This window comes from Ammodytes marinus (genome assembly GCF_949987685.1).
Source record: "Ammodytes marinus genome assembly, chromosome: 4".
NCBI classification, from domain to species: Eukaryota; Metazoa; Chordata; class Actinopteri; order Uranoscopiformes; family Ammodytidae; genus Ammodytes; species Ammodytes marinus.
The window spans coordinates 8728323-8744285 of record NC_137233.1 but is presented as its reverse complement, the minus strand read 5'-3'; the positions used below and the strand labels follow the sequence as shown (position 1 = coordinate 8744285).

The following is a 15963-nucleotide window of genomic DNA, read 5'->3' as shown; positions in this document are numbered from 1 at the left end:
TGCTGAAGCTTTTCCGCTCTACCAGTAGTTAAGTTATATAAGGCGATGCATGATTCATTTTCCCAGTTTCATTGCTTTTTGGGATGTGAGTTAGTTCTGCTTCTCTCCATCCATCTGGGATGCATCATTCACCAGCATCAGGCCTGATATTAAACCATCCAGATGACAGAAGCAGCTCAGAGGCCACAGAGTTCCCTGACAGGCAGGAAGTGGATGGACTGGATTTCATCTTGTCTCTGATGCTTTACATGCAACCCCACCATGCAACTGTGCACTGTAAGGTCTCTGCATCCATCGTTCTGCAACTTCAGAACTGGATATCTTTTTGAGACATTAAAAAGCACTCTTTGTTTTCTAAAGAATCATTGGTCTCAAAAACCAAATGTTGTCTAAACATGAGCAGACATCAAATGTGCAAAAGTGTTGAATCAAATCTGATAATAGAATGAAACGAAATGACAAATATGACAAGACATTCAATGCTCGGCCAAATAAAATTTCCAGGTGCATAGAGATTTTTACACCCAGCACTATAGTTGGCAACCTGTTGGGCTTTTCTGTACGTTCACATTAAGGCACACATAGAAAACAGAAAAGGAGGGATTCCATGTTCTCCTATGTACATTTTGTGATTGTTTTGATTATTTTAAACGGTCTTCCCCCCTTGAATTTCCTTTCTTCCTTTTCCTCTCAGCAACACAATCATGTGTATAGGTGAAACACACCTCGTGTAGTTTTTTGAGATCTCAGGATCTTCAAAGTGGAGGGGGCTGTAGTAAATACAGATGCACACAGCAGCATGTGCAACCTTTCAGAAATGTCAAATCTATACTGCGAGGCAAGGAGGGAGCGCTAAACAACTTCCAGATTCTGTTCCTTGTATGTGCAAAGCTTCCTTCCCTTTTGCTAATAAATGACCACGTCCGGGTCACGAAACAACAGCCTGCTGTGGCTCAGGTGCTTCCTCTCTGACCACAGTGACGGTGGCCAGGAAACTGTTCCAACGGCTACTTTCACGACACACATGGTTTCTTCAAGGCACATCCTCCTAAAACTTCCTCTTTCGGCACTGAAAACAGTGGATGCACAATCTTTTCTACTAGTTTGGCATTGTTATGGGGTATAGATTTATTCGATTTCTGTTTGTGTTCTGTTTCAGTCAACCAGAACTATCTGATCCTTCAGTCTTGATTGAAATGGTTCCAGATGTTTGAATCTCTCGTCGGATCTCTGTGAAATGATTACAAGCTGCTGTGGACAAAATCTACTGCGTCCACCAGAAATGACGGATCCTCGTTTGATCCTAGTTTGAATGAGACTTAAGTCCGTCCTGAGAGGCTCGCTCATTGGAGGAAATTGGATGGCCAACGTAAGCGCTCCTCTTGAATGGGAAAATAGCAGAGGGAGAGAGAAAAAAACGGGCGTCTGAGCAACACGCGCGCACACAGCAGGCTGACAGTAGCCAAACGGTGGCCACTGAGCGCACACACACGCAGACTGAGTGAATTGATGCAGCCACAATAAGGAACCCATTACCATTTTATTTTGGAGTAAACGCGTTTCAGGAGTTTCATTTTTTAATTGAAGAAGTCGCGTCATCACGAGCAGTGCCGTGCGCGCATTCCTCAGCAGGATTTGCGCACCACCAAATTTCAAATTGTTTTCTGTTCACCCACGAGACCGTTGTTTTCAAATTTCCTGCCCAGGAGAAAGGGCTTTTCATAGTCATGCTCGAGCGGCGGTTGGCGAAGCGTTTCATCTGATATCCTGTGTGTTTCTAAATAAAATGGAACAACAGCTCTCCAAACCAGAATGCAAGAACATGGACGCGTGTCTGAGACGGCTGAAGCAAGAACTGGTATGTTATGTTATGTTGCTACTTCTACTAATGCAATCAGAACCGGGGGATGCTGTCCTACTTTATTTATGTACATAAAAACGCAGCATTTTTATCGGCAATTAAATGTATTTCTCATAAAAATATACAGTATATACAAACTGATTTCTCCCATACTCTAGTTTATATCATCAGTCGGGGTGTGCGTGTGTATTTTTTTAATCGCATCATTCTGTGTCTAGGCTTAAGGCTTTGAGCACCACAGACATGTGTACACATCCTGCTCTCTGTCCACACATCTGGGACAGATGTTTTAAGCTTAATGAGATCAAGACAGTTTTTTTTACTCTTCTCCAAAGGAGCACTGTTCCCCTTCTGATGGTTTCCAAAATAAATAATTGTAAGATTCACAATATATTGATCTGTTGTTGTGAATTGAATTATGTGTTGCAATATAACTGAAACGAAAGGTCTGTTAATGATAAGAAGATAAACAGAAGATGTGTTTGTCGCAACTAGTTTGATAGCTGAATAATTGTTCGATTGTGCTTTCTGAGGCAGAAATGTCAATCATTTGCTGGTTCTTGCTCCTTAAATGTGAGGATTTCCTGTTTTTACTCTGTTTCATATCATTGTCAAATTAGAATCTTAAGGGTTATGGATTGTTGATCAAAACAAGACATTGGAGGATGTCACTGCTCTAGGAACCTGAGACAAACATTCCATAGATGCAATTAATAAAATCTGATTAAATTGAAAAAGGAAGTCATCAATAGCTTCAGTCCAACGAAAGACTGCTGTGAGGTTTTGCTTTCATAAGCGAGTGAGCGGAATTGGCAGTCACAGTGAGTTTCATCACATTATGCCCTAAATTAATTTGTCATTGCCTCCTCATGTATATGTTCTGCATCTCCGCTCCTCTAATAAACAAATATGTTTGATGGCGGCATGCTGGGGCTGATATCTTTTTCCCCTGGTCTTTGAAATGTAAAAACAAAAATGTCCAAGCTGCACCCTCGCACCCAAATCACTTGGCAGCGACACACTGTGGACCCATTTTCAAAGGAGCCTTAACTGGCACACATTTCATTTGGAATCATCTTCAAAGCAGACTTTCTATCGAGGCACTGGCCCACAGCAAAGCCTCGCATGGCTGCGCGCTTTTGCAACATGATCTGCTCTGTGACTCCTTGATTCGCTCCTCCAAAGTAGCCACACGTCTGTGAAGTGACACTTGAGATTTCAGGGGAGGAGGCGTCAATGCCAGGAGGACATGTTGCCTTATAGCTATAGCCATATCTCATTTTGGTAACATAATAGAAAGAGTGAAATATCGTTGTGCCATGCTGGGGGATCAAACAAGAGAACACAGAGCAGATGCCGGTTAGGAAGGCCAGGCAGTCTCCTCTTGCACCCGGACCATGTGGGCTGCAATCTGTTGTTTCAGAAGGCAAGCGGAGCCTATGCCAAAGTTGTCACTTTTCGTCCAACTGTGGCGGATTTACTTCCAGTGCTCAGTGGAGAGTGGTAAACCAGCTCCATCTGCAACACAGTGATAATATTAAGTACCCACCTCAGACTGTGTTGCCGTTTTTATTGGACTATGCCAGTTGTTTAAAATGTTTGTACACAGACAACTGTTTTGTGTTTCAGGGAGCCATTGATTGCCACTCATGTCTGTGTTGTTTGAAACCACTTAGCAGAGTGTTGAGTCCTGCATGAATTGTGTAAAGCATCACAGTAAGTATAAAGTCTTACTTTAGTCAAACTTACATTATCATCATCATTAATGCAACAGATCGGTGTGACTGCACTACATATTTCCCTCGCAGACTTGATGTTCTGTGAAATAATGGAGCTCTCTTCGCCCTGAAAAGAAGTGGGTTGATTTTTCATATCGTATTGACACCAACAGCTGCCAGCAACACATGGGAAATTACCCCCATGGAAGCAATGAGCGCATGTGAAAATGATTTATCAACCTAAGTATCCCATATATTGAAATAATGGCAAACTGTAATTTGCTGAAGCTTCATTAAATCGTCACCTTGATACATGTTAAAATAGTGAATTTACTTTGCAGGGTCAGTAGTGTTATATCAAATGTGTAAGCAGGACAGTAAAAGCCACATGTGTGAAAGTGAAATTACAATGGTGAACTTAATGCTCTCCACAATAGACACCCTTGAAACCCGATGACACTGTCTGCTCCCAGAGAAGACGAGTGTGTGAACACTGTGTCAGGGATGGCGGGGGGTCAGACTGTGTGTGGGGTAGTGTCGGGTCGTAGTGTCACGCACCAACATTTGACCTTTCACCCGACTCATTACATGGGAGGCGAAGGTGACACCTAAACTCAAACTTTAGGCAGATTAGTTTTCAAGTCAGGAGTGTATTATTATCGTTTTTTCATCTCTCCACTTGTCAACAGGCTTTTAGTTTCTATTGTTTCACTGCTAGCCTCCATAGAGATCCTGAGGATATTATGGTCACAATGACTTTTTTTTTTCTTTTTTTTCTACGTACAAGCATGACTCATTATTCGCGCAACAGACAAAGAGTCATGAAAAACACAACATAGGCCCCTTCGTGCAGACTTAAAGAGCCGAAGATACAAACGCTGACATGCCTTTGAGTCATGGTGTGTAAACGCAGGCTTCCCACCTGTTTAACACCAGCGTTTCTAGACACTAAAGCAGAAGTCAATCCTTTTGATGTCATCATCGCAGCTGAAGCTCATTTCATATGCATCATATAACTCCTTCATCCCCGCGAAACGCCTGAGGTGCATCTCAAACATGATTGTCACCTTGGAATTCAACACCAAAGCCAGAAAGTATGAGCTCATGAAATCACACAAGTGCCAAACCTGTGGTGTATTTTCTGGGTAGTGTAGTGCCTCAAAGTAAAGTTGCACGTTCTTTGTTACCTTATGGGTGTGGGTTCAGAAAACTCTATAGAAACACACTCACAGCTGCGTAGTGGTTTAACTTTAAGCTCGTTTGTTCAGTGCCTCCCTATTCTCCAAACTTGCCCTTCCTTCCCCTGGGCTAAAATTGGCCCAGCTCTTTGTGGCAGCTGTGGGGTTTTGCGTGGGTGAGCAGCATTGTGTTTGAGATGGAACCGCTAACCCTTTTTTACAAAGTATGTTTATCATTACTGTTACACGTAACCTGCTTTATCATGGTTCACAGAACGGAGATCACAGCTGAAGACATTGAGGATTTATTGTTTGGAAAGAGAGACAGTTGATTGGTCAATTATGCTGCTGCTGTAACCACACACGTAACCCGGCAGGTCTAAGATCGACTTGAGACTCTCCTATACTGTTTGCTTTGATTTGAAGATAAATATCTGGATTATTTCTCATGGGTATATTGCTCTCACTGAGGTTTAGTTCAATATTGTGCTCTTGTGTGTTGTTGTGTCTTGAGTCAAATTACATTTCGTCTTCCATTATTGCTTTCTCACTGGCCAAATAGAAATAGGGTCGTTCGATTGTTCCGATACAAGATTAAAGTAGCAATAATTGATTTTTTTGGCCACTTGGGGGCAGTGGTCTAAGCAGTAAACAGAACATTGACAAATTATCACTGCACAAAGTCATGTTTTTTCACGTCATCATATGGACGCCTATTACAGCTCAGTTTTTGCTCTCCACCAATTCCCTGAGAATAATACCTGTCTTGTTGCTGGTCACAAGTTGCAGCCCATAAAACCCAAACAATGAGCTTAAAGATGCGAGAAATATGAAGTAAATCTGTGGGGGACAATTATCTATGGTTTCATAAAGCCATTCAATCCACTGTTAATGTTACATTTGAATCAAGTCTTTGGAGACCCATAGACTTTCATTTGATTTATAACTAAATAATCAAATGTTCTTGAGTCCACACTAAACTGACCATGCCATGCACTCTCTATATATGAAAAATTACTATAAGTTTTATAATAGAATACATTAAAGACCCATTTGCTCGCAATAACTCAGTGAACTAAATGAGCTTTCAAATGCTGCTGATGCATGAAAGCATACTGCAATCACGATGTCCCTGCTTTTGATGTTAGACTAAGTCGGGGGAAGGATCTGGAGTCTCTGCAAAATTAACGTCACACTTGATGTCCAATGTGGGCTGAGGAATTGGCCGTGCACTTTCACTGCCCACACACACACACACACACACACACACACACACAAGGTACTGACGTCAACTGCAGAGTTATCAGGCATCTATTTAATGATCACATTGCTTACAGTGAAACATTTTTCAGCCAGGAAGACAACGGAGTGGGTCCCAGACTGTCTCCAAATATCATCTGCAAAAACATTACGCTGGTTTCTAATCACCCTGGGTCTCCCACAGCGGCATTGCTTTTGTGGATGGCACAAATGAGCTCTAGCAGGAAACAAGCCATTAAACCACCTCCCATCTCTGAAAAGGTCGTCAGGGACTTCAGGGTGGCACTTCAGAAAAGCAGCAATACATTCGGTTTTTAAAAAGGGTCAGTTCTGCATTTCATCACCTGCTGATAGTTTGAGTTTTATTGGCCAAACATTTGGGATGTCTGTCTTTCAGATCCACTATAATGGAGGTGAATGCTATGTCTTTCATGAGCAGCATCTCTATCTCCAGAAACAGTGTTCCCATTGCTCTGGACAACCCACAGAAATGACCATCTGGTCCTCCAAATCTGACACTTTGGAGGACCAGATGACACTTTGGATGGTTAGCTTTAGGCACTGAAAATAAATCAAAACTCAACCCTATAGTTTGTTCTGAATGGTGTTTAAGGTTAAGCCTTATAGATACTAAGTTAAGATGAAGAAATGATCATGGATCATGGCTTCTTTCTTATGGGAGTAGCAGCTCCCTATTCCACATCTGACATGTTCTTGTCATTTAGTTATCCACATAGCCTTTAAGTTCAAGACTGGCATACCTGTATATCAAAGGCATATTACAATATTCGAAGTAGAAAACGTGTGGCTGAAAATGCAGATGTCTACACTGAATCATCAATTTGTCATGACATCATAGGAAGGGGGTATTTGTGTCCCACACAGTCTTGTTGAACATTATTCACACTTCGTCTTTCCCTGAACATGACCCCGAGGACATCCCAACCAAACAGAGTCACCATATAACCTTTTTCGTCAAAGAGGCATTCATTGCCGTGAGCACAGTAATGTATTTCCCTCAGCGAAATGCTCCACAGTTTTATTGCCCTCTTGATAGCGACCTCGGGGCTGTCCAAAGCGGTCTATGGCGTGTCCAGTGGTTTAGTCACAGAGACCCTCTCTGTATCGCCCCGGACAGAGACCCCATTCCCTGCCCTTGACCCGCACAGCCCACTATTCATTTTTAATTATGGGTTGAGGTGGAGGGAGGGTGGAGTTAACTTAACTGCCTCCGCTGGCCAGCTCCTTCTAAACAGGAAGACCTTTTGGGCCTGATAACCTTGGCCTCACTGTTTCCTCCCCCTCCAGCCTATTAACACATAAACAACAACAGTGTATGACCTGGATTTTAACAGCCTGAATATAGCGGTATGATTGTATTTTTGGATTTCTTGTTTGCGTGTTTATTTCGAACCCTCTAACACTCCAGCCAATGTATGTCAGTGAACACAACATGCGAGCGTACACATGCGTGCCTTTAAAAAAATAAGACACTGACTCCATTCAAGCGTGGCATGTTTGGACATGTTAGTATGTGTGAGCTCAGTGCGTTTGCACAGTGAATTTATTTTTCCCTCTATAGCTTAAGGTGGTAGTGTCTCGGCTACAGTGAAGGCAGATATAGCTCAAAAGACAGTACAGGAGGAGCACTGGTTTATGCTTTATTTTTTGTTTAATTAATTGACTTGTATTGGTATTGAGTGGTTTGTGGACGCATCCACACAGTAGATGAAATCATGATGTAAGAATATGAAATAAAAATTCACCAATCAACAGATTTTTTATTTTTTTTATTTTTTTATGGTCAGAACTTTTTTTAATAAGCCTCCATTCAACATTAATTCAAGACAGCCAGCCATTGTTCTTAAACTTTGAAGCATTCATCCTTTAATTGGCTATTACGTCTGGTTGGCCGGCATCACCGCAGCAGAGAGGGAGCAGTGGAGGATGAAGGGGGAGAATCAGGACAGCCCCTGTTTGTCTTTCACTTATTCATTCAGCACATTTTCACTTGGCTTGCTTCTTTTAGAGTGATCTTTTTATGGAAACACTCGCTTGATGGATTAAATGGCCGAAATAGTTTGAAGGCTTAAGTTCAAAAGGAAGATTTCGACCAAACTTCACAAGACTGGGTTAACGACACACACACAGCACACAGCACAGAGCACAGCAATTCCCCCGCAGCCCCAATTACATCCCAGTTGTCTTGTTAAATTTGATTAGACAGATTGTTTTTTTCATCTTCATTTTTTCTGGATAAGACCTTAAGGTGCTTGAGATGGTTGTCAGGTTTGTGTCTGCGTATTTGTCCCAATGAGGCCCTGAGCAGATTCTCACATTGTAAAAAAAAATGAGACTTCACACAGCATGAACAACATCTGTGTTTAAATTAGAAACTGCCACGAGACATTATTGTAAAGTCCTTTTTTTAGCATCCGGAGTAGACGCCTGAATAAAGGTTGGGAAGGCTGACATATTTGGGCCACAAAGTCCAGCATCCAAACAGCAGTGGTGGAGTGCCTTGGGTTAGTTGGCATGGCAAAGGTGGAATAATAGGGGTTTACTACTGTTCCTTTGTGTGGTCCCCCAGGGCACAATATGAATTATTAATACGGCCTCAGAATAGAAAATGTCAGTAAACAACTCTGTGTGTTTTTAAAATAGCCTTCAGGAACGCCTGCGTTTTTTGTGGCGGATAATGGAAAAGTTGCATGTGAGTGTAAAATTAGAGTAGTTTTTGTAGAGCGTGTGCAAACAGGTGTGGCCCTTTTGAGACCACATGATAATGGTTTGTGTTTAGGATATAACATTTCAAAAAAACAGATTTAATACATTTAAGTGGTCCAGATTTCACTAGCAGCTCAGGGTGCAGGACGGTAATCCCTCCGCTGACCCCTGCATACACTTTCTAAAGCCACATGTCTGCCTCCAAAGATGTAAGGACAATACATAACTTACTGCACACATCAACTTGTTAAGCTTTGATGTGGAGGAAAGTAAACAGTAATTATGCAGTCTTTCCCAGCGTCTCCTGGGACACACAACTCCAGCTAATGCAGTCAGCCATATGTGGAAAGGCAAAAAAAAGGACAAGAGGCAACCTGATGGTGCTAATTACACGTACCTTCGCTGCCTAATTTAGCGAGCCAAAGGGGAAGCTCTGAGGCTTTTGTTCCCAGCATGTGCGTTGATAGGCTTATTATCTGATCGTACAGGCTGTAGACTCTCCCTGTGCACCTATTCAGCCATATGTTAGCAATGAGGGGCAATGTTTAACCTAGTGGTTTAACGTTAATGATGCAGGGTATTGGATAAGTCTTAAAGAAGGTGAAATGGCCCTTGAGAATATAGTGCTGAATTGATTAACCGACTGGTTAACAGGATGATCAATGATGTGCTTTATCAAAGGAGGAATGCCAAACATTCTCTGGTACAAGCGTCTCAATTTTAAATATTTTCTTAATTTCTCTTGTTTTATGTAATTATAAATGGAATGTCTTTAGTTATAGACTGCTAATTGATTTTAAAGACATCCCCTCGGGTTCTGAGAACAATAATTACAAACTATTCTGGCAACTCCTCCAATAGTTGTAGCGCTAAAGGATAATTCAGGGGATCACCAAAAGTCAGTATAGGCCTAATCATCAGGGGACCATGAATGTCTGTGGTTGTTGATATTTCAGACTTGAGAAAAGTGTAAGACTGGCAGAATTAAATACAAAATAAACACACGGTTTTGGGGCGCTAACCCTTTTCTTGAATATTTGCCAGATTTTTTTCATGACTAGAATTTTCTTTTTTAATCTAAATGTTTTTTTTATAACATTTGTGTGTTTTCCCATAAAACCTACACATCTTGCAACATTTCTTTCTCTCACGGTGATTATAGCAATGGCTTTATGATGCTGTACGTCAGTTGTCCTGCACTGCTACTTTTCCCACCCGGGGGGCAATGCAATCAATGCTCCCCCCAGATTAAGTATCACACACACCTCAAACTAACCCCCCATTCTCCCAACCATGACCTCTTGTGTGATTATGGTGTCATCTATAATTAAACCCATCAACAGTTTTCTCTTCGACATCTAAACATATGGCGAGGGATCCCTCCCCATCACACACACATACACAGCCCCCCTCCCCTCTTTCCATCCCCGCTCATCCGGCTGACTCTCCCCATCCCTCTCACTCGCCCTCTCCCCCCTCATTGTCAGTCCCTGTTCGCCTCAGTAACCCCACTCCCCCCACCGTTTTTGGGGGGGTTCTAGTCTAGACGGGCAGCGTTGATTGGCTGTTACACACAGCAGTGGGGTGCCCCCATTGGCGAGAGATACATATAGAGGGCCGTCACGCTGATCTGTTTGAAAGGTGAGAGACAGGGACAGGCTGGCAGAGGTGCATCATAAGGACAACAGAGACAGACAGGGATATCTATAGCTCCTGCTTTGTGGAAGGTGAAAGGAGGTAAGGTGTGGGGTTTCTAATGATTCTTGATATTTGTTTGATAGAATTGAGCTGCGGGTCCTGCAAGTTCTAATATTTCGGTATGTGTTTGTTCGCATAATAGAGGCCTGTTTTAAATGCAATAAAGTGCACCTGTGTTTAGTTAAAAGGGTTGTTGCGTTTTAACTGACAGACAGCTCGGTTTATGGTCAATCAGTGTTGTCTGCTAGGGGGGGCCCAAGAAGTTTTAACCCACATTTTCCCAAAGACTGTTACATCTTTTCAAAATTCCTTGCAGGCTTTCTCTCATTTTCCTTAGATCTTTTTTTTGTATTATTATTAAGGGAGGGTTCTGAAGCAGGTTATCAATCAGTTGCTAGAGTTTGCCTATGTCAGCATAACCCGTTGTTATATCAAAAGAATGAATCAGTGTCTGGGTCAAGGTGTGAAATGATTCAAGCCTACAAGTTAAGACAAAGGTCAAGATGCTGCCTCCGGGCTTTCCGTCTGCCTTGAACGGAAGAGTGTAAGGTCAGATCACTGATGAGAGCGGAAAGAGAGAGGAGGAGGAGGAGGAGTAGGAGGATAAAAGCCAAGTGTATGATAACTGCTACACATAGAGAAGTAAGAGTGAAGACAAAGAGCTCCGAGGAGGAGGAGGTAAATATTGGGTGAAGTAAATGGATGGATGTAAAAAAGAAAGATAAAAAATTTAGAAAGAGTAAAAGATTTGGGGGTGGGGGGTTGGCAAGCTAGTCAGTTTTACAGCTGTCACGGGTTGGCTCCTGTGTAGTACGAAGGCCATATGGGATCCTGGCCTGTCATCTAAAACTAGGTCACATGACTCATAATTAAACAAAGTGTGCACTCTGAAACGCACAAGAGAAGAGTCTAACCGACACAGAGACAAAAAGCAGGACTAGTACTGTGGGTTTTTATTCATTAAATACATGTATTAAATGCCTTTGATGCTGCCAGCTGAGAGTGTGTGTAATTGGATTTGTGCTGGTGCTGAGATAAATGATGAACATGTAGGGGGGGTATTGAAGAAATCAGTGTTTGATGGATGAGATGGGTCAACAGGAGTCTGAAGAGTAACATTTTTGAATTGATGATCTCTTACAAGGGCTTGAGCTGTGAAGTCCTACTGGAGGTTTTTAGTTTTTTGTCTCTCATCATCGTCTCTCTTATATTTTGCTCTTTCTGTCTCCCTGCAGGCGTCTATGAAAGAGGCTGGAGATGGCCTCCACGCTCAGATGAACTCCATGATGGGAGCCCTCCAGGAACTCAAGCTTCTCCAGGTTCAGACAGCGCTACAAAACCTCGACGTTTCGGGTCGGCCCATTAACCGAGGACTTCCACATACTGTTCCGCAAGCTGAAGCATCGGCTACAGTGGCTTCCAGCTCGAACGAAGATCAAGACATGCCCGAGGTGGCCAGCCCTAGTCCAATGGCAAGTCCTAGGCCGTCTCTGGTGAGCGGAAACACCTTTAGCCTGAATAGCAGGGGCCCCTCTCGAAACAGAAGCAGCCTGGGAACCTCGTCTTCCTCGGCATCTAGCCTTGAGACTGAGAGTGAGAGCAGTGGGAGCAGTGGGAGCAGTGGGAGCAGTGAGAGCAGTGAGAACAGCGCAAGAAGCAAGAACGACCTTGAGTCCATACCCAAGAGATGGTCAGGATACACCGCCCCGCAGGTGGATTTCTATGGACCAACAGTTGGAAACCCTCCACCAGAGCCCTACCCTCAACCACAGGTTCCCCGTCGCGCCCAGACCCTGGACCTACCCGGGATCCTGTACAGCCTCTCCAGAGAGGGCCCCTCACTGGACAGCGACTACTCCAAGGACAGCACAGAAGACGCCGGCGACTGGACCTCGTCGCTCATGAGTCGCAGCCGCAACCGTCAACCGTTGGTGCTGGGTGACAACGTCTTTGCAGACCTGGTGGGAAACTGGCTGGACCTGCCCGAGGTGGACAGGGAAGAGGGGGAAGAGGAGGAGGAGAGGGGGAAGAGGAGAGAGGAGAGGATACCTTTCAGTGGGGCGGACAGACCGGACTCCCCGGCTCACCCTCTACGCCTCAGCCGCTCTCAGGAGATCTGCAAGAAGTTCTCCTTGACCACGAACATCTTCAAGAAGTTCCTGCGCAGCGTCCGGCCAGACAGGGACAAGCTGCTCAAGGAGAGGCCCGGCTGGATGGCTCCCGAACTGACAGACGACGATCTCTTCAAAAGGCCAAAGAAAATGGTTCCCAAAAGTACAAAAGGCAGCTTCTACCTGCCGTTCTGGGCAAATGGACAGCAGGGCAAAGGCAGGCCGTGTCCGCATCCAGCTGAAGCCGAGAGAAACCACCAACACCAGTTCCCCCAGGACCACCAGCAGCCATTTCCTGGGATTTATTTAGACAGGAGACAGCCAGAGACTGTTCTGGAGAAAATGCAGCCCTTGTTTGACTACAACACAGCTGTGTGGGTCTGACAGTGAATCCATGGCCAACAGACTATAGGCCAGTGATGCCAGATTGAATAAGTGACAGGTGCTGGGGGGATTCTGGCCGCGGTGGAGGGAAATGAATGAATGAAGTGTATGAGAGGCTTGGACACAGTTATCTTCCAAAAATGAACCGATGAACTTCACACTCACAATGAGATTATCAGGGCAACATTTTCTCTGACAATCCTAAAACCTAAACCTCGTTTTCAGTGTGCATCTTGGTGTGTCAGTGTGTGTCTTTGACATTTTTATGAGGACGTTCGCTGCAAGTTTTTGTATCATCAAAATGTCTTCTTATGTGTTTTTGCATCTCTGGATGTCTTAAAAGACGGTACTTTGAAATGGGCATCTTTCTCAGAATGTCATCATCTCCACAAATCTTTATGAAAACATCCACAGACTTTTTTTTCACTTCTATGTTAAAGGGCAAACTCTCACTTATCTGCATCTATGTATAGCAACACCAACTGTTGGATTGCATGGTTACTGTTTTTGATATGCGATGCTATGAACAGCTGTTAGTGAATGCACTGCCACTAAACAAAAGTCACATGATCCCTTTTTGTTTCCAACTGGCATTGACGCCTTAGAAACTCAGATATAACTTCACCAGATGGTCTCATTCACCTTGCTCAGGGAACGAATGTTACACAGGAGTAAACTACGAGACGCTGAACACTTGGATTCAAATACACTTAGAGAGTCCTGGCCTCATCTCAAACAGTGCAGTCAGGCAGTGAATAACTCGTTCAAAGATTGCACATTAAACTTTGAGATTTTTCCCTTGTAATCAGCAATGTTGGGCGTGCTGTCATGTTAGAAATATCATTTTTCCTTCTCTGCCACATACACGTGGCACATGTTGAGTCAACTGTCAGTCCTCCTGGGTTGTTAGTGCAGAGTGAGGAGGGGGTAAAGATGGCACAGCCAGTACTGACTGACTGACTAACTGCCATCTGGTACCACGTCGTTATGTAAAGCCCATTCAACACAGGCTTGAAGAAAATGCAAAACGGCCTCATATAATCCCAAAGCTTTGTGAATGGACTGAATTATGATGATGGTGTTATACTGTATATACAGACAGAGGTGAATACATTACAGGGCTGCAACAGTTGATGACACAGTTGGGTGAGGAGGTAAAGACCAGTAATCTCTATCAGACAGTATGAAGTGAAATGTACAGAGCATTGTACATAATTTGTCATCAACCTTACAGCAGCAATAACAAACATTTACTGTAATATCCCATCGCATGGTTTTCATTATTCTGCACAGATAATTATGTCAAAGTAATATTACGGTTATCACAATAACATGTAAGCATAAACGCCACACTTGTATTTAAACCACAAACTGATGGGTTAATCGTTCATGAGTCGACTTAAAGAATCTATTCTCTTGTATCATACTAAACTGTTTCATTGTTTTTAATTTCAAACAGCATCATAGCAGTTAAAAAGAAATACATAAATAATGCTTCTTTGACCAATTCACATACATATCAGGATTCCCTCAGGATTACAGACAATACTGCCCGCTCTGACTAAAAAAAATAAAATTTTATAGAGGACCACTGCTATGCAAGGACAATTTGTTACTCTAACTTATTGGTGTGAATGCTGAAAGCATTCACAGCTTTAATATTCTGCGTATTTGGTGTGAATGCTGAAAGCATTCACAGCTTTAATATTCTGCGTATTTATTCTTATTATTTTTATTCCGCCACTTTTTTGGCGTTCAATAACTTCAACATACTTCAACCTTCATACATGTTCCACATATCATTATTTTCAGCTCTTCAAGGGCTTTCTAGGACCATTTCAACATTTTCAAAAAATTTCATAATTTCATACTTCTTCAACGTTTTATGAAAAATATTCAGATCCCAGCCACTCATTCATACTTATTCCCACAAACTTCATATACACCTTCAATTGTTCAGCTATTTCAGGACATTAATCTGTATGATTCAGAATTTTTTGCTACACTGCAAAATTTCAAATAAATTCAACTTTTATGAATTTTAATATTTCATGCAAAATTATGATGGTCCCTACTCATTCATACTTCATCGTAGAAACTCCATTCAAAGTTTGTCCTGTTCGTCTTGCACAGGAGCATACTTTCATAATTCACAATTTTTTCATAAAATGTATAACTTCAGAGATATTAAAGGTTTAATAAACAAACAATCTCTCCATGCAAATGAATAGGGAAGGATCCAAACTCGAAGAGTTTGGACATGACGCCAAACCTATCTGCTCATTCATACGTCATCCTAGAAACATAATTCTAACATATAAATATTCAGCTGACTTCCCTCTTTCATAGCTCATGAACAATTTTTTCAACAAATGTATAGTTTTCTCATGAGACAGCCTTGTTTGAAGGCACGCATTATCAAAATCAAACAGTGAGTGGATTGAGCAAGATCCCTAGAAAAGAGGCCACATGTACTCCATTTTCAACTTGCTGGCCTAGCCAAATTGTTTACACTACAGACCCAAATGTCACACTGAATATTAATTGGAATCTTCCTGTTCTCACGGTGTCATTATTTTTTCTGTCAGACAAACGGTTTGCGAGATAGGGGGAGCAGTTTGGGCTTATGCGTTCATTTAAAACCTCTGTCAGTGTCATCCTTTGGGGAGACAAGTGTCTGCACGTGTGTAGATTAGCAGCTGTTTACAATTGACACTGATTAGCTCTCTGTAACCATGGTAACACCATTGGCACGTGCACCTGTCTATGACTCAACGATGACATCATTGGCTAATGTAGGTCAAACTCCATAGAGAGCACAGAGAGAGAGACACACACAAACACACACACACACACACACACAGAGACACACAAACACACACACACACACACACACACAGAGACACACACACACACATAGACACCCACACCCACACACACACACACACACACACACACACACACACACACACACACACACACACACACACACACACACAGAGACACACACAAACACACACAGAGAC

At 42.7% G+C, this 15963-nt stretch overlaps 1 protein-coding gene across 1 annotated transcript; it reads left to right on the top strand.

The window, feature by feature from the left end:
* Nucleotides 1–1488: 1488 nt before the first annotated feature.
* On the top strand, nucleotides 1489–14539 carry inka2 (inka box actin regulator 2). Its single transcript, XM_080025453.1, has 2 exons — nucleotides 1489–1858; nucleotides 11678–14539. The coding sequence occupies exons 1-2, from the start codon at nucleotides 1787–1789 to the stop codon at nucleotides 12935–12937; spliced, it is 1332 nt and encodes a 443-aa protein (XP_079881579.1). The 5' UTR covers nucleotides 1489–1786; the 3' UTR covers nucleotides 12938–14539.
* Nucleotides 14540–15963: the final 1424 nt, after the last annotated feature.

Coding starts and splice junctions, on each gene's coding strand:
- inka2 (XM_080025453.1), top strand. CDS start 1,787: ATGGAACAACAGCTCTCCAAACCAGAATGCAAGAACATGGACGCGTGT. Junction 1,859..11,677: donor GACGGCTGAAGCAAGAACTG/GTATGTTATGTT, acceptor GTCTCCCTGCAG/GCGTCTATGAAAGAGGCTGG.